The 25281-nt window shown below is 43.5% G+C and overlaps 2 protein-coding genes across 2 annotated transcripts in view; both read left to right on the top strand.

Annotated features, from left to right (window-relative positions):
- The window catches only part of LOC148477664 (17-beta-hydroxysteroid dehydrogenase 13-like), a 44712-nt gene extending 40469 nt beyond the window's left edge, over positions 1–4243 (top strand). The window contains exons 6-7 of the mRNA XM_088456398.1: positions 1014–1130; positions 3708–4243. Coding sequence (XP_088312524.1) covers positions 1014–1130; positions 3708–3798 — 208 coding nt within the window. The 3' untranslated portion in view covers positions 3799–4243. The remainder of the gene's footprint in view (positions 1–1013; positions 1131–3707) is intronic.
- Positions 4244–11339: 7096 nt separating this feature from the next.
- COPS4 (COP9 signalosome subunit 4) lies at positions 11340–25064 on the top strand. Its single transcript, XM_088456394.1, has 10 exons — positions 11340–11498; positions 15632–15711; positions 16657–16808; positions 19253–19356; positions 19460–19613; positions 21395–21545; positions 22016–22186; positions 22523–22638; positions 22863–22947; positions 24706–25064. The coding sequence occupies exons 1-10, from the start codon at positions 11425–11427 to the stop codon at positions 24837–24839; spliced, it is 1221 nt and encodes a 406-aa protein (XP_088312520.1). The 5' UTR covers positions 11340–11424; the 3' UTR covers positions 24840–25064.
- Positions 25065–25281: the final 217 nt, after the last annotated feature.

Genomic DNA, 25281 nt, shown 5'->3' with positions numbered 1-25281 from the left:
ACTATTTTCTACATAGCGGTTAGATTAGAATGATGAAAGTTCTAAAAAAAATAATGATCCAATTTTTTTTATTCTGTTTATAAAAATGTTATCTAAAGTACTTATGAACATTGAACCCAGTGGTGGAACTGCTGCCATTGAAGTGGATGAAGCAGCTATAGGGCCATGAAGTTATTGTTGATTAGGGAGTTTGCTATTGCGTAGACTGCATTTTGTTCTTCCAGGGAGGCTTCATTCCCTGCTCCACGATGGCCACCAAGGCAAGTACTGAGCATGTGTGGGGCCATCTTGTCTTTACTGTGAGAGAGTGACACAGTGGGAGACAGACACATATAACTGTTGGCTCAAAGTGCAAATGGCATTTGGTGATGTGAGCATCTACCCATTTATACAGAAAGCTAAAGGTGGAAGCTGAGAAAGCTAATGTGTCGACATGCTAAAACGTTTTTAATGGGATGGGCTTTTAAATGAGATACAATGGATAGAGATGACGCTTTTCCTGTTTTTAACATGCAAAAGAACGTAACATAATCTGGATATGGCAGATATCAGGCCTCTGTATATACTTTCAATAGCACTACTTTTATTTCTTCAAGATACACTCTCTATGGAAATGTACATATAGGGGTCATCAGGATTGTTTTCATTACATGTTAAGGCCCCCATACACGGTGCGATAAAGCAGATGTCCGATGGATTGGTATGATTCGGCTGCTATATCGCAGTGTGTATGGCCATGATATTGGACAAAGCGCGCTCCCGTGGGGTCGTACATCGCATCCCCAGATCTTCCTGCAGGATCAGTTGATCTGGGGATGCGATATGTGATCCCATGCAGCGGCAGCGGTGAGGTATCGGATCCCCCGTCACATGTCGCACCGTGTATGGGCGCCTTCACTCTTATAATTAAGACTTATATATATATAGGGCTGTAATGAGCAGAGGAAGGTAATGGATAATAATCTTAAGAGATACTTAGCGCCTAGAGTTAATTATGTCTGTTCATATTTCAGAACTGCTGCCAACCTGACACCAGAGGAGGTGGCCAAGAAGCTGGTGGATGGTATACTGACTAATAAGAAGATTATTTATATTCCACCTTTTGTAGCACTTTCTAGTGCTTTAGAATTGTAAGTATACATGGTTTTATTGATTTAAATGATATGCCTTAAAACATAACACCACCGAAAACCAGTTAAAGTGTTAAAATTACAAAAACAAACCAAAGCCATGTTATTTTGTATGCGCTGTTTGCTGGATCCATCAGAGTCCCCTATGTCTGTAATGGTTCCACTCCATGCTCTGTACTCTTAACTACTTGTCAGCCTGAGTAGATGTTGTTGCCCCTGTTGCCCACTTAATCATGTGAACAGGAAGTTTCCAGGTAGTAGTTACAATACAGACCAGAGCAGTGTGGGACAATCACAGGTACCTGTAACTCCTGTGATTTCAGAGAATGGCGCACACACAGACAGTATGGGCGGGATGTACTAAAGAGGAAAATGCAGTGAAATCCCAGAAAATGCAGTTTTCGGGGGTATTACCATATTCCCCAAATGTACAAAGCTCCAGTGCTTGAGTAACGCCATCTTCAGGTGGCGTTACCCAATAGAAGCCTACGGGCTTGTTATTGAGATGCTCCCCCTTGGGCACAGAAGGACGCCAGAGGGACTTCTGGGTGTTAAATCTGGAAGTCTCTCTGTCTGGGGGCATCACAATTGGGAGAGCTGTCCTTTGTGATATTCTAAGTACATACCGCGGTAATCAACCGCGATATGTATCCGAAGACAGGCGAGATGTACCGCATCGCAGATGCGATACTTACTATTTTTATTTCACTCATTGAATATTAGAAAGAGGATGGTTTGATAAACTTTGAAAAAGACGAATATAACTACAGTGAGCTTTTTTTTTTCAAATCGTCAATGATTGGCATTTTTGACCGATGTATTTCAAATGACAATAGAAATGAATGCCAAACAAGCCTGATTTTGCATTGATTACTATTGATATTTAAAATCCATTGTTCGAAGTCGCCGATCAAGGGTGGCTTTGAAAATCCGACACATGGTAGACCTGCCCCCTGGTGTCTGGTCACACAACCAAGTTCTTCACATTTGTTGTTGTTACAACTATGCACTATGCACATACAGATAATATAGCACTCAAGGTAATAAAATAAAGGAAAATTACTGCTAGCACAATACTGTTTATGGATCAAAATATACTGTTTATGGATATCAAATTACTGTATATTCATTTTAAAAAAGACCCAGTGCAGTTTTGACAGGAAGGGCTAACTCTGCCACCCCACTATTTCTGACAGGATGGGTGTGTGGCAGATCTTTTTTCTTGCAAACAAGAAAGCTTTTAACATATAATAATGGTTAGCATCAGGCAATAGCTATGGGCACAGGAAAAGGGATATGGTTAATATACCAGCCTCCTGAACGCTGGTATCCCAAAGGTAGGTAGCGGGTTTAGGGGTCAGGTACTAGGGGGAGGATTAGGGTGCGGGGGGTTGGGGTTAGGTGTAGATACTAGGGGGGAGTTTGGGTTTAGGCACAGTGGAGGGAGGGGTAGGGTAGAGGGGGTGGGTTAGGTTACCTACCGACAGGTGTCGGTATCCTATCCCTGTCGGAATGCCGGTGTCAGGATTTTGAACGCTGGGATTACATCCCGTACCCAACCCCAGGAAACTGTGTTGGAAATTATATGCGTGTAGGTGTTGATACTGCAGACTAATGTAGGTACACGCCAGCGGATGACTCAAACTATGAATAGCCCAGTTACTTAACCAGTGGTGTTGGCTTATTGAGAGATAGCAGGTGCAGCTGTACTCACTGTTATCTGTACACTGGTAATGGAGCAGAGTGGAGTTCTATACAGGTCACAGTGCAGGGATCTGAAACAGCTTTATATCAGTTAATTACAAGGTCTCTCATAGGCGCTAAGTAGGAGACTTCTGTCTCCCACCATGCCACTCTTACAGTACAGAGATTACCAATGCACATGCTCATTAATGATCACACGGCCATCTTGGAACAGGGCATGAAGCCTACCTGGAGAACAGGAATACTGGAATTTGCACAGTAATACACTCCTTCAACAAAATTGACTATAGAAAACTAGAATACTCGGATTAAACGCAATTTACAGTAATCTGTGAGTCCCAAATAACTGCATGTTTCAGTATGGGTCAGCTTTCACTATTATATCACAAACTCCCTGGTTGGCACTAAGGGGAGATGTATCAAGCCTTGAATAGAGATAAAGTGGCGTTATTGCCAAAAACAACCAATCGGTCATTTCAAAGACTGTGCTAGATAAAAGATTAAACAGAGAAGCTGATTGGTTGCTTTACACAACTTGTACATGTTTTCTCTGTTCAGGGCTTGATACATCTCCCCCTATGTGACAGAAATGTGGTTGTCCAGGTAATGCCTTCCTCCTACCTCAGCTCAGACCAGAGGCTTTATTATCATATGATATCCTTAATACAGCATAACACAAACATGCTGTTGGCATCTTGTCTCAGAAATGTCAATACCTTAATACAATTTCTGCATTTACAATAATATACACATTGTGCGCTGTCGTTGTCTTCTATTAATTTGCTGTAATATAAGCGAGGTGATCGCCAGGGAAGTTGTGTATCACTGTAGAAGAACCCATAAAGAACATTTGACTATTTTTGTATTTTACAGGCTTTTACCAGAGCGAGCTTTGAGAGCTTTTACCGCATTCCAAGATGTCAAATTTGACGCCAAAGTACGGAGAGTCAACAAGGACAAGTAGATTTACTTGGAGAATTCAGATGTTTACAGTACTTCAGCATTTACTAAATTGGTCACAGGAAATAAAATGAAAAGGGAGATACCACATTATTTTGAGTAATAATAATAAGTTAGGAAAATGTCTTTGAGACAGATAATTCTGATGCAATTACAATACAGGATAGCAATTTTATCTATAATGTGACTTTCATGCAGGCAATGTACAATGTAAAACAATATTGTACATTATAAAGTATATGTACAATATTTTAAATAACTTTTGGCCAACCTGATAGATTCTGGAGGCCTCATGTGTGGTCATATAACTACAATGGGTGACCTACAGTAGTATATATTTTCTTAGTTTACATATGTGATTGCCTACAGTAGATTTATTGTATACTTAAAATAGAGCATCATTAGAGCATTCACAGGGAACACTGAGACCATGATAATTACAGCCAATGATCATGTTTTAATTGTTGTCAGTATCAAATTCCTATTACACTGTGTAATGATTTGTGATTTCAATAAAGAAAAATTAAACATGACTAAATATGAGCAACTCCTTTTTATATACCATTGTCTGAGAACCATATATGGGATCAGTAGTTGGCAGGGAGTGCTGGTCTCTGTAGTGCCATATTGGAGGCTCTTGGGATACCATCTGGCCAGTTAGCTCTCTTAGCACAGCCGCCAGCATCCTGCTCTTTGAGTCACCATTCTTCCAGTCTAGTCCCGGTTGCTAGGCAACGAGAATGCTTTTATTAAAACCTACTTCTTGTTAAGCTTGGTAGACACCTTAGTTACAACGGTGCGACCCAGTGATGCGGCAAGTGATGTAGCGATGCATCGTGTGAGCCATACACACACTGCACAATCTGCCATGCAATGGCGCATGTAACTACACTGCATCAATAATTGCATTGCCCGATCTGCTATGCAGCACATCAGATGGGACGATTCAATGAATGATGGCCAGGAACAGTGATCGGCCATACACACTATATGATGTGTACGATATTGTTTCAATCTGCGTCGAGATGATATATTGTATGGTGTGTACCCAGCTTTAGGAAGGGGTTGGGTCTCCAGACCTCACTCCATTGGCTCCTTAGCCTTAGATAGCTTCTTCCATGTCTTGCATGTGGTGGTGATCTGTGCTGACCCAGTTCCTCAGCGTGTTTCTTGTTATTGCTACTGTCTTGGATTGACGTTGGATTTTGCTGTTTTCGCCAGGCTGTCTTGACCTCGGCTTGTCTCCTGGATTCTATCTTGCTCGATGCTAATCTCAGATTGAGTACTGACTTTGCCTTATCTGCTGCAAGACCTGACCTCAGATTATTTTGGCTGCTGTCATATTGTTCTGTACTGTACTATTATTATTCACTACCTGCCCTGACCCTAGACTGCTTTCTGGACTCTGCCCTAGACACGTATCCACTAATATTATTGCTGCAGTCATGCCAAACAGCCTCTCTCAGCCAGTGACGTGCAGTGAGATCCATAGCTGGGGAGGCACTATAACAGTCCTGGCCAACCTGTGGCTTCCCATCTGTTGTGAAATTGCAAGTCCCAGCATGCACTGCCACAGTTTTAGCATTCCCTAATAGCAAAACTGTGGCAAGGCATTCTGGGACTTGTAGTTTTAAAACAGCTGGAGAGTCACTTTGGAAAGATCTGCCCTATAACCATATGCCTTCACCAGAGTGGTGTGAGTATACTAGTATATGTGACTTCTGGGTGAGGTGCCCCCTCCCTCCGTGCCCCTCACCTGCAGAACACCAGGCATTCCATGAAGTTGATCTCCTTGCCAGAAAGGTAGCATCAATAATCCTCCCACGAGTCCTTGATGATGGTCACTGCCAGTATGAAGAGCTGGCTTGGTACAGCAGGTTGGAGCAGACCATCCTCGCCTTGCTCTCCTTCCTGTGCTTCCTCCTCTTCTTCCTTCTGCTGGCGGTGCTCACCCCTTGCGACTTGGCACTTTGGGCCCCTATCTCCGTCCTCCTCCACCGCCATAGCGCTACTGCTGCTGAGCTTCGGTCTAATGACAACAACAGTTGGAACTTCCAGGATAGGTCTCCTGATCATCAGAGATGTCCATCAGACTCTGATGGACACCTCTGATGATCAGGTTAACTATCCAGATTATGTATCACATCTGCCTTGCTGAGAAGTGTGTGCCTTGGAGTGGTTCTGTTTCCTAACAGTATTATAGGCCGTGGTGTGGCCCCATGCTCCAGGCAGTATCTGACTATCAGAGGGAAGGATGAGCTCAACACTGCCTCAACTCTCGTCTCTTTCTGGAGCACTGCAAGTTTGGCGAGTTGAACCTAGGGAGGAGGGACCCCATTTTATTTTTGGGGTCCCAACTTTCCAAGGATTTTCATCCCTGGGCTGATCAGTTTGGGACTGATTTTACATTATGGCAGGGGACCCCACGCTGTGTTTCTGTCACAAACCGCTGTGTTGCGAACGCAGGATGAGGTGAAAATTGGCCGATCGTTTGCTGAACCCCTCCTACCAGCTGTTCATCATCCCTCGCCCAATCTGGATTGGCTCCTGTGGCTATTTCCTGCTAGTGCGAAGGCTGCTCTGATGCCGGTGATAGAGTTTGTGTCATCCAGGCGGCACAGTTTGCATACCATCGACCTGCCATTTGTGTCATCTAGGCGGCACGGTCCGCATAACTGTCCTCTGCAATTCTTGTCATCCAGGCAGCACGGACAGCACTCTGTGTCCAAGAGTGCGCATCCCCGGAACTCCTTCCCATAGGAAGGAGCGGGGCTGCGAGAGCAAGCGCTGTCTGAATATGGTGCTTGTTCTCGTGAGCAAATTCCGAAAACTTTATGTTTGATGAATAGGCCCCATTGTGAGGTTGTTTTCATGATGATCTTCTGCAGGCAAATATATTTTTTTTTATAAAAATCAATATTTATTAGCAATCACAAGTACAGCAGGACAGTGACTACAATAAAAGACATATTAATACAATCATACAAATTTACAAGCAATTTACCTATATTCCAAAGTGGAGTACTCACCATACCATATACTATGCCACAGTCCAGATACCACTGTGTTGTCTCTAGTGTCAAGGATCAAAACTGTCAATGCAAATTGCTATGGAAGCTGGCAGTTTCACTAGCCCATGTCTACCATTTAATCCAGATAATGTACAATATGTGGGCAGTGCAGCTTGAGTTCTCAGACATCAATTATGCAAGGTTGAGTAACTAAACATCACTTGCCTTACCACTGTCTAGACACCAAGTGAAGAGACAGATACTGCACTCCTGACGTTTGAAGCATTCATGATACTCACATGTCTGAGGACCTGACGTTCCTCTGGGTAACAATCCAGAGGGGTGCCGTTTGGGGTGAACAAACTCCAGGGCCTTTACTTCATAATGACACTGGACATGTATTTTTGTTGTGCCACACTCACTGAGTCCAGACCACGGGGACCACTTCTACGGAAGCACCTGTCACTCCACAGGGTCGAGACCTATGGACCTCAGGGTACCACCATTGGTCATCAAACTTCATTAATTTTAAAGGTCCCATGGGGCATGACTGGGTATATCACCATATACCTGGGAATAGGTTCCAAAGTCTACTGGCACTCACCTGGCTGACTTAATGTTCTCTGACCTGAGGACCCAAGGACCCTTGGATATCAACAAAACCCCCTATGAGTTTCTAGTCCTCTCACCTGCAGATCTAGGCTTTCTCAGAATTTCTTTGAATGCAGTTGAAACTGACTAGACCTTTCCACTGACACTGCATGTGTCTCAGGCCACTGCTAAGGAGTAAAGGACATCAGGATTCTGCACTTTGACACTTTGGTACCAGCTTTGGGCCCACAAATTCCACTGAAACAAGAAGTCCATGGCTACTGATGTGTCAAATTTTGTGCCTTTAGCTGCCTTCCATTGCAGTGCACACAAAGCTCCCATATTGAAAGATGAGGCTCCACAGTCTCCTGGACTGTATTCGTATGCTAGCACATTATCATATGCAGAATCATATTTGGGGGTATATTTATTATGTCCGCAGATGTTCATTGTTTGAGAAGACAGAAGGTCAAACTAGGACCGAAGTGTGATAAGCCCCAAGGTTGTGCAAGACATCCCTACTGTATTTAGTAATAAATTATGGGTTGTAGTATTATTTATATTACAAATTGCGGTAGGGACTGAGAGCAGTTTGGCAATACAAAAAAGCGAAGGAAGGGGGAGAGACTGAGGGCCTAATTAATCGTGCACTGCTGAACGCAGATTCCCTGTAATCGGGAATCTGCGCAGGCGCATGACCTATTCTGCGCATGTGCAGAATGGGTCTGCGATCCCACCAACGGAGATGTCCTGGCCTCTTACTCTAATCTGTGGCGGCCAGCTGCGGGACCCCATCGGTCACGCAGCCGGCCGATGGTCCGCAGAGTATCCGATGCTGCGTTGGACAACGCAACTCGGATACATAATGCAGCAGGAGGCGTGATGCCTCCTGCTGCATTACTATAATTGCAATGTAAGCAATTGGAAAGCTGCCTGCGTGCATACATCATATATCTATAGCCTGCGTGCAGATTTGCAATTGTGATCCTTGCTGAATCAGGCCCTGAGAACAGATGTAGGGAGGCAGGTAAGCAAAAAGTAGGGATAGGGCCGCTGAGAATTCTGGTAGACCCCGATGTTCAGGGGCATACCAAGGGGGCGTGGGCACACCCTGTCGGATGCCTTGTTAATAATATATGGTGCGCCATCTTGCAGGCATGTGGTTATGCATGTCCTGCAACTCTGGGGGTGAAACACAGCAGTGGAAAAGCAACTATGGGAAGGACCTGAACTGGCAAGTGATCTAAAAAGAAACGGGGATAGGGGACTAGCCCCGGTTGTAAGTTGGGAAAATGGGGAGGATAGGGCATCAACCTTTAGGTGGTTTATGACTACAATGATGCCACTAGAGTTCCATAACTAAATCCAGCCATTAGAGTCCTGAATTGTTGTAGGACCATTTGAACTACAGAGAGACCCACTAGGTGTTTGTTAATGACATCTGGATTCCTTTTATTTGTTTTGGTTCTAGTCCAGGGGTGTCCAAACTTTATTCTTGGAGTGCCATATTAAGAATATGACTTTGGACAGATGGCCACAAAAATATTCACACAGTTTGACTCCCAGCCATTATGTATGAGTTCTTTGCTGACAAAATCTTTTTCTAAGGAATACAAAAATATAAATATTTTAAAATAAAAAGTATTTTTAATGATTTTACTACTATGATGAGATGCTGCATTAATGCGAACAATGGAGTTGTGACTTTGATTGGATGATATGCCAACCCAGAGCCCCGGTTCATGCCCTTATATGCCATCTTAGATCCTCCTTAATGTCTTTAAATGCCAGCCCAGAGCACCCCCTTATGTCTTTATATCCCAGCCCAGAGCCCCCCTTATGTGTATTTAGCAGCCCAGGTTACTTATTTCACTGAAAACGTCCTCCTGTCAAGCATCTCTGGTTTGTCTCAAGTCTCTGTCACGTCCGCTCATTCCGAACTGGAGGGACACGTGTAGAGAGGGCCGGCTTGGCAGTGATGTTGCAAAGCCTGACCACCGCGCCAAGCATTTACCATCTCCAGGTGGGGGTGGGGTTAGCAGGGATTGGGCTACGTAGTAGGGATAGACATTAAAAGCCAATGGTTAGCAACCATCAATGTTCTCTATTCAATGGAAGTACTTTTCCCATCGTATTGCGGTGTTCGATAGTTGCGAGCCAATGAAGGCAGCTTTCCGATGCCAATATGATGGTTGGCTATCTGTGTGGTATGGTGTTCGCAGCTCAACTGTGCGCATACACAAATCTCTGGATGCTTTTGCGCATGCGCACACTAAAATCGTGGGTGGTTATAACATCAAATGGTTGTGATGTAGCCATCTCTTCACGTGACTTCATGTTGGATGCCTGGCAACCAGGGGTTAAAGTGGGCCAGAACAGGGCGGAACTGCGTTCTGTCACTTCTATTTTGGAGACGGAACCAGTTCCGCCTACTCCAGCCCACCTCAGCCCAGAGCCGCAGGGAGGCTCTATTTGCCGGGCGCCCGCTGAGATTTTGTTACCAGCGGGCGCCCGGTTTCTTCCCCGCACTGCCAGCGGCTGGAGCTCACTCCTGAGCTCCGGCTTCCAGCTCCTGCATTGTGCACTATGGGAGAGACATCATGACGTCTCTCTCCCATAGTTCCAAGGAACAGCCTGTCTGACGGCCGCGAATGCAGGCGTGCAGCTTAAGGTAAATATTGTGGGGGTTTTTTTGTGTAAGTGGCACTACTACAGGGGGCTTTACTGTTTAGGGCACTACTGCAGGGGGCATTATTACTGGGAGAATTACTGTTGGGGGCATTTCTATTGGGGGCACTACTACTGGGGGCATTACTATGGGGGCACTAGTAGTGAGGGAATTACTATTGGGGCACTACTACAGAGGACATTACTACTAGGGGCATTACTATTGGGACACTACTACAGGGAGCATTACTATTGTGGGCATTACTATAGGGGGCACTACTACAGAGGGCATTACTATTGGGGGCATTACTATTGAGGGCACTACTACAGGGAGCTTTACTATTTGGGGCATTGCATAGGGGGCACCACTACTGGGGGCACTACTACTGGGGGAACTGCATAAGGGCCACCACTACTGTGGGCTCTGCATAAGGAGCACTACCACTGTGGGCACTGCATAAGGGGCGCTACTACTGAGGGCACTGCATAAAGGACACAACCACTACAGTGGGCATTGCATAAGGGGCACTACTGCTGTGGGCATTGTATAAGGGGCACTACTACTGTTGGCCTTATGTGTATTAGGGGCACAACTACTGTGGGCATTGTGTAAAAGGGGCACTAATGTGTGTCATAACATGAATAAGGGACACTACTGTGCGGTGTAATGTGAGACCACGCCCCCTATATTTCTGCGTTACTTTATTGAAAAAGTGCCAGGGAGAGGGGGGTGAGTTCCACCACTTCTCTAGGACCACTTTAAGCACTGCTGGCAACCATTGATGCCGGGCTTCCGATGTCCATCCCTACTACCATACATTTGGCCCACAGGGCATAGTTTGATGGCCCCCGTTCTAATCAAATAAAAAGTATTTAATATAAAAAACAGTAGTAACCATACAAAGTGTACGAAGAACGCATTAAAGTATATACATTTTAGTAATAACTACAATTCAGTAATATCTATCTATATGAGCCCAATAAGCAGGTCCCAGTCACTCACTGCACATCACCAGCTTAGGTATACAGTAATTTTTAAATTACACACATGTATGAGCATGAGAACAGACTAATGTTATCGTCTGGTTATATGCCATGATTAATTCATAGTATTACATAATAAGTTAATAACACATATCGGTTCTTCTGAGCAGCATCCACATGTAATACTACTCTAGCACTATTCCAGCAGGGGGCGATACTTCCATACATACAGTGCTCACTGATACAAGTACACCAGCATCTCGGCGGCTTCTCAGTTGAATTGAGTCAGTTCCTGCATGTGAGCCCGGGGGTGGGCGGAGCGTCCAAGTGACGTGCCGGTGTCTGTTGAAGTGGGCGTCTCCAGGGCAGCGAGCAAGATGGCGGCATCCGTAAGACAAGATCTCACCCAGCTGATGAGCTCCAGCGGCTCTCACAAGGACCTGGCCGGGAAGTAAGTGTCAGGGGGGGTGTGCAGGCTGGGAGAGGCACGCTGTGTGTGGATGCAAGGAGAGGATGTGGTGTGCGGTCACGCCGGTGCTAGTGTACAGCACGATGGTGCAGTGCTCAGGTATCTTAGCTGCATTAGTCCTGGTGCCAGGCATTATGTACATCTGTAGGCTATAGCCAGACCGAGGAAGGACCAATAGTGTGTGACAGGTACCCTCCCATCAGCCCATGGGTATGCCGTGGCAATAACGGCGTAGGTAGTGTTGCTATGAACTTCCAGTGCCAACCCTGAAATTATTAGGCTATAATCCTCAAGTACCCCCAGCAGGTCATGTTTTCAGGATATCTTTAATTGTGTACTGTTGAGGTCCTCTATTTTACCTGGTAAGTAATTGTCTCCCACTCCCCCCCTTTTTCCACTTACAGAGACCCTGAAAGCAGGATTGTTGGGTTTACTTGACTGGAGTTGAGAACCCCTGAATTAGACAATGCAGAGTGTTCAATTTAGAGCTGTTGTCTTATTGGGTCATACTTATCATTATACCTCATCTGCCCCCCCACCCCCCCCCACCCCATTAGTTGAGTATAAGGTAAGCATGCTGTTTGTGGAGGCTTCTGAACAGGTCCCTCTTTGCAATCCTGACCTCTTCCCTATAGGAAACTGGGCTCCAGGAACTATCTGACAGTTGCGTCAGTTCCTTCAATCAGTCTCCGTCACCCCTCAGTTTGATAAATGTAGGTCACCATACTAGTGTATGGGGATAGTGGGCCACATCTGTTATGAAAGGAAAGCAGAAGATATTAGTGAAATCTCCAACGCTATTATAGATTGTCTCCAATATTTCATTCCTTTAATTGTAGGTGAAAATATTTGATAAATGGGCCTCATAGTCTGGGTTAGCCAAATGTTTTAGATGTACTGTATATACATATTACATAGATCTTTAATATTGCATAATAAAACCAGGCGTTCGCAGTGAAACACTATTGTATAGTGTTATCCAATACACATCATTATTTCTGTTTCCTGGCATGTAAATTGCTGAAAAAAACCCACCAACATTTAAATTTTTACATTGTGGAGACAATTAATATTGTTTAATGCTACCCTGACATTACAGTGTTAAAATTACCTCTACACACGATCACATGCATAGAAGTGTCTTGAGGAAAAGGTCAGAATTATGAGCATGTCACCATTACTGTAAAGGTGAGTACAAACGCATTCGGTATGATTTACTGCTGGCCGCAAATCCCGGCAGCGGCAGCCCGACAGGAGAAAATCCAGATCGTCCTAAAGGTAAGTATAACTAACCTACCGTAACTCCCCCCTGTGCCTAAGCCTAACCTCCCCACGGGGGGGTGCCTAACCGTAACCTCTCCCCAGGGGGGTTGCCTAACCCTAAGTCACCCCTGGGAGCCCTAAACCTAAAACCCCTGCAGCTGTCCGCGCCTGGCATCCCTTCGATCGGGATGCCGGTGTCCCGGTGTCGGTAAAATGACAGGCGTCTAGATTTAGACGCCCGTCTTTTAACCCTCACCGGGATTTAGTTGTCTGGAAGCCGGCGGTCGGCATTGCGTCTGCCAGCTTCCCGTACGTATACAGTACACACTGGGCAATGTGTACCTGGATGATATGCCATCATATCGTACCGCGGGTACACATCAGAGCGATGTAATGAACAATGGAATGATCCATCGTGTAGGACATCAAACCTGACTACATCGGGAGCGCACATGTCGTGCATACACACTGCACGATATGTCGTTACGATTTGGCCAAATGGTAATGACATGGTCTCAGTGTGTACCCAGCTTTACTGTGATATAGCTTTCCCTGCAGGTCTGTATGAATCCACACAGTGCATTTCTGCACAGCAAGTTTTAAAATTGACCTCAAACTCTGCTTGCTCCGTTATTAAAACGCCTATCTGCCAACTTTTAACAAATGGATGAAAGAAAGCATGGTGGACATATTTAGGGGCCGATTCAATTCAGCGCTCTGTTGATAGCGCCGGGAAAGAATTCCTGGAGCTATTTAATTCAGCGTGCTGTTAAGTCGACTAAAGGGATTTCTTCTCGCACCATCCTGAGGGTGCGAGTAGAAATCCGATTAATGTGCTGGCTGCAAGGCTGTTTGCCGGCTTAGCGCAGCGCTAATGGCCTCGTCGCCGGCACTTTAGTCGGAGAATGCCAGAGAATTAACCCGTTAAGTTGCGAGAACCGACATGCTCCAACTCAAGTTGGTATAGTCGGACTAAACTGCGAGGTGAATTAAATAGCTCTGGGACCAACTTCCCGGCACTATTGACCTCGGACTGAATTGAATTTCCTTCTTAGTTAACTATGAACACCCTAATTATTTCATGCATATTGTTAGCTCCTTTAAGACACTGTTAGTGTTAATTCTAGGTCCGGCGCTCGGCAGGGAGCCGGACCATGAAAAGGCAAAGGGGGCGTGGTCACAAGAAAAGGGGGTGTATCCTTAAGACGAGCTACCTTTTCGCCACTCTTGGGGGTGCGCCCAGCGTTTACGGACATGCTGAGCTGCCCCTAAGCTCTCCTTACTGCCGCACTTGTATGGAATGTCTTAACAAAGGATGTGTTGCAGTTCATTTTTCATCTTGTTTTGGTGTGTTATGTACAGTGATCAATTATTTTTTTTCTATTTCTGCATACATTGTTGTTTGATGACCTATATTATTATTTTGAATTAATAGTATCTGCACCCTCCTTTTATATTCATACAAACTAGTCCCTAATATTCATATAGTTCTTAATGAAAATTATTATATGGAGCTATAAAAACTAATGAACTAAGATGCTGAATAATCAGTATTATTTTTTAAAGCTATGGCACAAAAACAAGAAGAAGCCACATATGCAGCTGTTTCTTTGGTAGAGTAGAGATATTGAGCTCTTCTTTACGGGCAGTTTTGCTGTCAATTTTTTTTTGTTTGTAACCTTTTAACCCCAATGTCTATTATTATGGAAAATGCAGTTTGGCCTTGTTCTAACTAGTTGATAACTACTACACATACAATGCTATATATGTACAATTAGTATCTATAAACCGCGGCTGAGGCTTGGTGTTGATGTAACTACATTAGTGCCTGTCTCCTCAGAAACAGCGAAGGTTACCTCTGACGCTACACTATGCTGCATTACAGCTGCATGCTAATTTCTTCTTCTGATAGCGGCACTTAATTCCGATGCCGCCTTGCTTCTCGTTATATTCAGGATCAATGAGTTAATTCTGTGGGGGTGGGTTGTTTTTTATGGTTTGAATGTTTTGCCCCATTTTCTTATATCAGTCTTAGAGCGGTATCCAATTAGCCATCGTAATCGTGCAATCGCTCAGTAATCGGGCACAAATTGCGCACATTACTGTTGTAAACGACCAGCGATGCGCGCTCCCTCTGGTCGTTTCCGACATCAATCATCGCCCGAACATGCTGGTCAATCTGCCGATAACGTCAGGTTGAGCATGTTGGGGTATGATTGATGTGCCTACACTGAACGACTGAACGTTCAGTGTAGGCACAGCACAGACTGCGAAACGACTGCACGATTGCAATGTCGTAATAGTGCAGTAGTTTCACAGTCTGTACCAATAGGGTGCTTTTGGGACCTAGTTTGGGAACCTCTGGTATATGGTCTAATACAGCGTGGCCAGAAAATGAAATCAAGCAGAGTGTATGGTATATAGGGCAATAATGGAGTGACTTGATTCAGTATAGATTGAGTTTCTGATTTAGATTGCTGAAAATGGAGACACAGTGCTCCAGACAATCCGGATAAAATGTACAATAAATTATCAATAATGCCCAGTGTGGGAAGACTGTTGTCTGAGAGGTTGTTGGCGAGATAAGCTGGCTCCTTTATGGTGTTCCACTGTCTGCATTCCAAATAGTGGTGATATCTCCCAGTGTTGTGTCTGCAATGTACCATCTGCTGATAGTGCAGTCACGCTCTAGGGGTGGGATGTGGAAGTTGGCCCTTGCTGGGGGGGGGGGGGGGGGGTGTGAACTCCATCTATTCTATAAGGCACATGAACATGGAGTGGTTGCTTTAGGAAACGGAGGGATGTGGGGTAGTATGGCTGGGGTCAGAATGTAATCCTCTTTCCTTTGGCAGGTATCGTCAGATATTAGAGAAAGCTCTTCAGCTTCCTGGACAAGAACAACTTGAGGCGCTCAAAGCATTTGTTGAAGCAAGTAAGTGACTCCATACTGCAAACCTATAATTCACCATACATTACCCATTTTGACTTTTGTATAGATTCTAAGGCCTCATACATCTAGCCTCAATATGCCACACAGCATGACTTGGCTGGCGTGAGTGAGCCGCCAGATCCCATGCTACTCTGCGTGTTACTCTGCTAGCGTTGGGTGTTTTTTTTTTTCATTTGATATGCAACACTTGTCTGTATGTGAACTACAAACAGAACTTGGGATGAAATAAGCTGCGGCTGCTACATTGTAGCACTTCATATACAGATTCATAGACTCAGTCGCATTGCATTTTTAGCAAAAAAAAACCGCATAAAACCCCCGGCGCTAGCAACGGGACCTGACGCGCCGAGAGGGGATATTTATCATGACTGCAGCAAAGATGTATAAGGGCACATCTGTATCATGGGCTCAGCAATGCCACCAGATAAGATTCAGTAACTGCCCATCTATAACTGTAATGTATGTTTTAATTGTTTAGCAAATTCATACAAAAAGGGTCAAATCCCCAAACCAGGCAGACTACTTTAGTGAATGTGGAGATAGTTAACACTAGATTTACAATAAAAGGTTCTAGCATTCATTATTATCTGATCAGGTTACAATACAATCACATTTTGACATTCATTTTGTAGGTGACTTCATGTAATCCAAGTTTTAAGAACACATTTGAAATTTTGATTGTAGTCCCCAAAAATATTTTAGTCATTTGTGGATATGGTGTTTAAGCTAAAAAAGTGAGGTCATTAACACAATTGATAATAAAAATTTGGCCCTATATATTTTACAAGTTCCAAAAATATTTTTGCTGTCTCAAATTTAACACTGAAGTTAAATTTGGAAGCATTTAATGAATTGTGAGAAGCCAACAAGACATAGAATGCGTGAATGCTTTTCCACTACATAAATAAGACCCAGTCACTTTTCCAGTGGTGAATGAGAACGTCAGCCTTGTGATATCACGCCAGCTGCTCACTGACTTCTGTACGCATCTTCCAAGTCTGCCTGATGGTATTGCAAAGGAGATCTATCACTTCACCTTGGAGAAGATACAGCCACGAGTCATTTCTTTTGAGGAGCAGGTGAGCAGTATAAATGTCTGTATAATTATGAATCATTGGCTTGCAGGATATACAATCAGGTGCATAAATATTGGGACATTGAGAGAATTTCATATTTTGGCCTCTATTCACCACCACCATGGCTTTGAAATGAAACAAACAAGATGTGCTTTAACTGCGGACTTTCAGATTTAATTTGAGGGTAATTACATCCCTATCAGGTGAACAGTGTAGGAATTACAACGGTATCTATATGTGCCTCCCACTTTTTAAGGGGCCAAAAGTAATGGGACTATCAACTCAAAAGCTATTTCATGGACAGGTGTGGGCTATTCCCTCGTTATTTCATTATCAATTAAGCAGGTAAAAGGTCTGGAGTTGATTCTAGGTGTGACATTTGCATTTGGAATCAGTTGCTGTCGACTCTCAATATGAGATCCAAAGAGCTGTTGCTATCAGTGAAGCAAGCCATCATTAGGCTGAAAATCAAAACAAACCCATCAGAGAGATAGCAAAAACATTAGGTGTGGCCAAATCAACTGTTTGGAACATTCTTAAAAAGAAAGAATGCACCGGAGAGCTCAGCAACACCAAAAGACCCGGAAGACCACGGAAAACAACTGTGGTGGATGACAGAAGAATTATTTTCCCTGGTAAAGAAAAACCCCTTCACAACAGTTGGCCAAATCAAGAACACTCTCCAGGAGGTAGGTGTATATGTGTCAAAGTCAACAATCAAGAGAAGACTTCACAAGAGTGAAAGAGGGTTCACCACAAGATGTAAACTATTGGTGAGCCACAAAAACAGGAAGACCAGATTAGAGTTTGCCAAACAACATCTAAAAAAGCCATTACAGTTCTGGGAGAACATCTTATGGACTGATGAGACAATGATCAACTTGTACCAGAGTGATGGGAAGAGAAGAGTATGGAGAAGGAAAGGAACTGCTCATGATCCAAAACATACCACCTCATCAGTGAAGCATGGTGGTGGTGGTAGTGTCATGGCGTGGGCATGTATGGCTGCCAATGGAACTGGTTCCCTTGTATTTATTGATGATGTGACTGCTGACAAAAGCAGCAGAATTAATTCTGAAGTGTTTCGGGCAATATTGTATGCTCATATTCAGTCAAATGCTTCAGAACTCATTGGACGGCGCTTCACAGTGCAGATGGACAATGACCCGAAGCATACTGCAAAAGCAACCAAAGAGTTTTTTAAGGCTAAAAAGTGGAATGTTATGCAATGGCCAAGTCAATCCCCTGACCTGAATCCGATTGAGCATGCATTTCACTTGATGAAGACAAAACTGAAGGGAAAATGCCCCAAGAACAAGCAGGAACTGAAGACATTTGCAGTAGAGGCCTGGCAGAGTATCACCAGGGATGAAACCCAGCGTCTTGTGATGTCTATGCGTTCCAGACTTCAGGCTGTAATTGCCTGCAAAGGATTTGCAACAAAGTATTAAAAAGTGAAAGTTAGATTTAGGATTGTTTAGTTTGTCCCATTACTTTTGGCCCCTTAAAAAGTGGGAGGCACATATAGAAACCGTTGTAATTCCTACACCGTTCACCTGATTTGGATGTAATTACCCTCAAATGAAATCTGAAAGTCTGCCGTTAAAGCACATCTTGTTTGTTTCATTTCAAAGCCATTGTGGTGGTGAATAGAGGCCAAAATATGAAAATTCTGTCAATGCCCCAATATTTATGCAGTACTGTGCAAAAGTTTTAGGCAGGTGTGCAATAAATGCAAAGTGAATGAACAGAAGAGAATTGTAGCAGCATATCCTTTGTACATGAGATGAAATCAGAGGGATCTCTGTACGTACACAATCAGCATAGCCCGCAATTCCGTCTACATGCAAATACCCCATTACCACCCAGTTATGCCCATTCAGCCGCAAGTGGCGATAAGACTGAGATGCGCATTATTCTGAATCTCCTGACGTGGACCTGCATGCGCTGTGCAAAAACACACAAGTCCCACCTACATTATGGAGCTGCGTTCTACCCTGCATCATTCCCTAAGTCCATCTTAACCTGTGCTTTCTTACCCAGAACCTGATGCTGATTAGGGTGGATTGCCAGTAGGTTTATTTTATTTTTTTTTAAACTAGGTTGCATTCTAATTAATCATATTTTAAAATTTGTTTTGTATAGGTCTCTAAATTGTAATATTTAGAACAATGTACATTTAATATAGAGACAAAATATGAATGTAAATTTAAACCATGGGTCCTGAATGTAATTTACAGACCTAATATGGACCCTGCTAAGATAATAACATGCCATCTAAAAGGAGTCTATCAAAAAAGAAAAAAATATTTTGAAAATAATGGATGTTTTTTCTTTTTATTGTAATGTTTTATACAAGTTCAGAATGGTAATGTTATTGGCTTGTAAATAGTGTATAGATGGCAAATGCTGCATCTGGATTTTTAATTTGTTGCCAATGTTTGCAGGTCGCATCAATAAGGCAGCACTTGGCGTCCATATATGAGAAAGAAGATGACTGGAGGAATGCAGCACAAGTGTTGGTTGGGATACCTCTGGAAACAGGGCAAAAGTAAATATATTACATACTATAACTATTTTCAAAATAAGTGCAAACACTTTCATGACTGTGTGAAAGACTATTGATTGCCTGGATGTGTCCTTTTGTCCTGCAGACAGTATAATGTAGACTATAAGTTGGAAACCTATCTGAAAATTGCCCGTCTTTACTTGGAGGACGATGACCCGGTGCAAGCAGAAGCATACATAAACCGTGCCTCTCTGCTGCAGAATGAGTCCACCAATGAGCAGCTACAGATCCACTACAAGGTGATCAGGGATAGTTTGATCTTAAAGGACATTGCTTACAGTGTGATAGTTGTTTAACTTATTGAAGTATTTGTGACACGTTATCCATGTTTAACCACTTACCTGGTGACGTCGTATATGACGTCACCGGAGCTAGCTGTGCTTCAGCTGGCAAGGTTGCATCACATACGATTGCGCCGCCCCACTCTGTGCCCCGGCTGTAGAAGTGGAGATTTGTTCTGCATCTACTGACTCCCTGGTCTGAGATGTGGAGGTCTGTGACCACTGACATCACTGTCAGAATCGCACCCAAGATTGCCGAGCAGCCGGTACTCTGGAGCGTGTGCGCCGGGATCTCCTCAAAGCACTATTTGACTGATCATCCGTCCCCCCTGACACACGGTTCACTCAGGTCTCTACATGCAGTGGTGGGGGGGTTTGTGTATGGGGTTGAGAGGGTAACTTCCTGGGGGGGGGGGGGGGGAATCTAGCAGAAGTTGGGGTGGGGAAAAGATAAAATAAAACCATATGATGCTGGAGAGGGAGGAAAAATAATAATAAAAAATTAAACAGTTTTTTTTTTTTTTTTTTGCACCCCACCCTCCTCCTCCTACCCTGTGACCAAACAGGTTTTTGACAGGATTTTTTTTCTATTAAGGGTATGGGGGGGAAGTAATGTTGTTAGGTTTTATGACCACCAGGGGGTCCATTGCCAATGGGGGGGTGGGAAGTTATTTATAGTGGGGCCCTATTGACACTGGTGGGATGGGGAGGGGCTGCAAAACACCCCCTAGATATATATTTAAATATAGTCTTCAGGACCTTTCAGAAGCCTGAGGTCTTTTATTTAAAGCCCCCGCCCTCACCCCAGGGACAGATGTGTACTCTGGCTTCTCTGAAGGGCTCTGTACAAACCCAGGTCCCCCGTTTCTAAGGCAGGGAACCAAACCGAAGCCAAAGATGGAGCTCGGTCTGACCATGAAACAAGCTACCATGCACTCCTAGTGCTGGTGCCATCACTGATACTTCTCAGGAAAACCAAAGATAAATACAGATGTTATTTCACTGCCTGGTACTTCAGTGTATTCAGTCGAACATGGAGTAGAGTGTGGGGTTACTTAGCATTCCTTTTATCTGCCTCCTCCTTTTTGGCTGCTGTTCCAGAAAGGGTACATCATATTGCACCGAGCAAGGGGTCATTCTTTTACCCCAATACATTTGCTCTTTTCTATGATGTTTACCGACTTTTCTGGTTGCACTAAAAGCTTTATAGTTTTTGTGGTTGTTTTTGTTGTTATTTTTTTTAAGTATTACATTTGTTGGGTCTAGATTTTATTATACTGGACAGTATGATGGTGTGAGGATAGCTTGATTGACAAGAGCACAGTTTCTCCACAAAGGAGATTCCATTAAGTTTCACTACTACAACTTGATGCTTGTCTATGCTGTTCATGTGTTTTCCACCCTGCTTGGTTTTTGTGGACCACTATAACAATGAAATGGGATATATTTCATACTGTTAAATTCATTTTATTGTGTAGTTTATTGGGGAACATGACTCCCCCACCTGTTTGTCTTTTGGTTGATTGGGATGTTCTCATCTGACCCTGCTGCAGCAGGAGCGGTCCTCTTCTTTTAAATGTCCAACTTCTTGGAAGCAGGGCCTGTGCCCTACATAACTGCATAAGAAATAAACAAGTACAAGAATCCTGTTTTGCCATGTAAAGTTGCATTTAGAAATACTGCATAAGTTAAAACACATAAAAATAACTGACTGCATTTAATTGATCTCTTTTGTCTAGGTTTGCTATGCCCGTGTCCTGGATTACAGAAGGAAGTTTATAGAAGCTGCTCAGAGATACAATGAGCTGTCATACAAAACCATAGTGCATGAAACAGAGCGAATGGAAGCACTTAAGCATGCATTACACTGCACCATCCTGGCTTCTGCAGGTAAAGCATAGTGACTGCTCACTGAAAAGGAAGTATTTTTTAAGCAATAACCAGACATTACCATGCATCCCTGTTACAACGTAAAGTATTACCCTCCCTTAACACTATGCACAGAGGTATCCCCTAATTTTTCTTTGTCTGCCTCCTAATGATATCTATTAACCATGAAACAGATGAGACTACAGTCGGTTAAGCTGCTGTGACATTACAGCCTGTGTCTGAATTCACCAGTCCACACAGCATTTCTGCAAAGCAAGTTTTTCAAACTGTTTTGTTCTCTAAGGCTAAATTCTGATCCTTGCAGTTAGGTGCAGACTTTGTAGTGACTCGCAGAAAGAAATCGGCTGTTTATTGTTTATCTGTCTTGTGCAGCTTAAGCAATGGCAGAATTTGTCTGATTTGTTGCTTTGGTGATGTGCAAATGTTTTAGCTGAATACAGTGTTATTTTCACATGTCCTATTATTTGTAGGACAGCAACGTTCCCGAATGTTGGCAACGCTTTTCAAGGATGAACGATGCCAGCAGCTTGCAGCCTACGGGATTTTAGAGAAAATGTATCTTGACAGGATCATTCGGGGAAACCAACTGCAGGAGTTTGCAGCTATGCTCATGCCACATCAGAAAGCCACCACTGGAGATGGTACGACTGAAAGTCTATCAACCTGTCTACTTTTGTGTAATTACATTTGTAAGGACAGGGCTGCATGTGTCACGGCAGTGTCATAATGGGAGGAGAGTAATGGACGCAAGCAAGAAGCCACAGGCTGAGGGTTACATGATGGAAGGAGAAGAGAAACTCCACAATTTTATATTCCCTGACTGCATAGACCATCATAACCGCTCTCGTTTCATAGAGCAGATCTATTACAGAAAGTAGCGTGCGCTGTACCCTCCTCTCCTGTATTTGCCACAGGTGTGCACTGTATATCACTGTAATGTCTTCATATATAAATAATGCACACATTTCCCGTTTAAGGTTCAAGTATCTTGGACAGAGCAGTGATAGAGCATAATTTACTATCCGCAAGCAAACTGTACAACAATATCACCTTTGAGGAGCTTGGAGCATTGCTAGAAATTCCTGCTGCCAAGGTAAATTATTGTTCTCTGGTCATTATTTAATTGAATGTGTGAGGGGGTAATTCAGTTTGGCGGGATGTGCCACCAAGCATATGGGATACCTGTGGAGGCTATGCAGGAAAACTATCTATGTTGCAGCCACAATGTGTTGTCCTGGAATGGCACATGGCGGCCATTGCGTTTAATTGAATTGCCCTATGGAATGTAACAAGCGTAATATTTCTTTTATTATGCAGGCAGAGAAGATTGCTTCTCAAATGATCACAGAAGGCCGTATGAATGGATTTATTGATCAGATTGATGGCATTGTTCATTTTGAAAGTAAGTGGCTTAGGTAGAGCCTAACTTGTCAAAGTGATTTTGTGGGTGAAAACAGCACAGACATTAAAGTCGTTGAAGAGAGACAACCGTGCCAGTAACCATGCACAGCGTAGATTTTATCTTTTTTCTGCATATTATTAGATGTTTTCCATACAGTGATCCTGTGCATGGCTTGGGCTGTGCACCACTGCACATACTGTGTTTTCTTTGTCATTATGGTATTACGGCCTCCGTCGCTGGGATTGTCTCTGTATACCTAACATTATATTGCACTATTCCCAGAGATTTTAGCGAGGAAAAACAATGTGTTTGGCTGTAGTAAATGAAAAATGTTGTGACAATGCCCAATTTAATTTACTGTACAACACACAGCTATTCAGGGGACTACTTGTTTGTAATAAAATGGTGTTTGTGTAGAGCTAGCCTACAAACAGTGCTCGAAGTGGAAATTTTAGTTGAACCCCCCCCCAGCTTTGATAATAAGAATTAGCCTCTGCTTCCATCTCAACCCCCTGCACCTCTCACTACGTACTTCGATCTCCCACCCCCCACATCTTTGATCAGTGCTGGGACCCAGGTATAAGAGACTGTTCAGTGGGGCAGATATGAAGCTCTGGAAAGTGATAAAGTGCAGAGTAATAAATGACCAACCACTCAGCTCCTAACTGTCATGTTACAGGCTGTGTTTGAAAAATGACAGTTGGGAGCTGATTGGTTTAGTACTTTATCAAGGTGGCCATACATCTGCGACAGATCGTCGGGATGCGATCGGAAACTTTCGATTGCGCACCATCGATGTTCTGCAATCCATCGCCGGATCGCAGACATTTGACATGTTAAATGTCCGCGATTTGCCGATCGCGATCATTTTTTGATCGCGATTGTCAAATCGGCAAGATCCAACATGTTGGATTTCTGCGATCCCACATCGCGGCAATCCATCGAAGATGGATGGGGCCGATATCTTCCCAGAGCCGCATACATCTTCCCCAGTGTCATGGAGGACCATGAGTTGCATTGTTTATTACACTATCCTTTAAGAATGAGACACTGTTTCACCCATTACACAACTGCAGAAATGACCTGTATACTATGCTACCTAGGGAACAGCTTGACATGACTAAAGAAGCAAAGACAATACTGATGTTGGAAAACATATACAGTTCTTCTATGGAAAGTTACGGATTGTAGTAACTGGCAGCAGCCTGACTGTTACTAGCCATTTTATGCTGGTTACTAGATCTTACTAAACTTGCATGTGCTTTCTATTTGCTCAAGATAAATCCTTGTCTAATTCAGGGTTTTTCAGGTCCGATGTTAAAGTGCCTCCAACAGGTCATGTTTTCAGGATTTCTGTCTGTGGAAACAGGTGCGATAATTACTGAGCCAGCAAAAAAGATTAATAAATATATTAAAGAAATCTGAAAACATGACCTGTTGGGAGGTTGAGAAGACCTCTAATGGATGGAAATTAGGTGTGTAGTATTGCACATTTCTTCTTTCATGAAACGGTCACCTGTAATGTATATATTTGAGCCAAAAGTTACTTTAACAGGGTGGGAGCAGAAATGTACTCCGTATTGCAGACCTCTGATTGGAAAACAGCAGATGTTTAGCTATAGATGGTGATGGTCTTTTGCTATAGTTACAGATGAGAAATTACACCACTGAATTAAACATATCTCCAGGATAATGAACCTTTTAAATGAATTGTTTGATGTAAGCCAGCATCATGGTTTTGGATTCCTGTTTCCTCAGCTCGTGAAGCTTTACCTACATGGGACAAACAGATCCAGTCCTTATGTTTCCAAGTCAACAATCTACTAGAAAAGATCAGCCAGACGGCACCAGAGTGGACAGCGCAAGCCATGGAGGCTCAGATGGCACAATGAAGACTCTGTGCCTGTGTTACTGTCCTGACGGAGGACTGGGCAGGATTTCCTCTCATGCTGCGTGATAATAATGCACTTCAATGGATCTCCCAACAAATCTTCATTAAGATTACATGGAATGTTTTACTACAATCTCAATACTGCATGTGTGTGACCATTCCTGTGTAGAACAAGCAAGCAGTGTGTGACATACTCCTAAATTAAAAGTACAATCCATGTACAGCCTGCCATGGGCTATTTTATGTACAGGTACATGTCTTTGTCATGTAAGTGTGTCATTGCAGAGTGATAATACAGATTGCTTATAGCTGACACAAGGCATGCATGTTTTCTTACAGCTCTGCCCACTAGCTTGTGTAATAAAATAGTTTCTACTTGAGGGTCCATAGGGTTGACCTTGGGGTATAGCTGGATCTGGATCCACGGGCACCACGCAGTTAAA

Source organism: Taudactylus pleione, unplaced genomic scaffold, assembly GCF_031769625.1.
Source record: "Taudactylus pleione unplaced genomic scaffold, aTauple2 ptg000703l, whole genome shotgun sequence".
Lineage (NCBI taxonomy): Eukaryota > Metazoa > Chordata > Amphibia > Anura > Myobatrachidae > Taudactylus > Taudactylus pleione.
Note: the sequence above shows the minus strand (reverse complement) of the source record. Positions and strands in the feature narration are given on the sequence as shown.

Coding starts and splice junctions, on each gene's coding strand:
- COPS4 (XM_088456394.1), top strand. CDS start 11,425: ATGGCGGCATCCGTAAGACAAGATCTCACCCAGCTGATGAGCTCCAGC. Junction 15,712..16,656: donor CAAAGCATTTGTTGAAGCAA/GTAAGTGACTCC, acceptor TCACTTTTCCAG/TGGTGAATGAGAACGTCAGC. Junction 22,187..22,522: donor GAAAGCCACCACTGGAGATG/GTACGACTGAAA, acceptor TTCCCGTTTAAG/GTTCAAGTATCTTGGACAGA.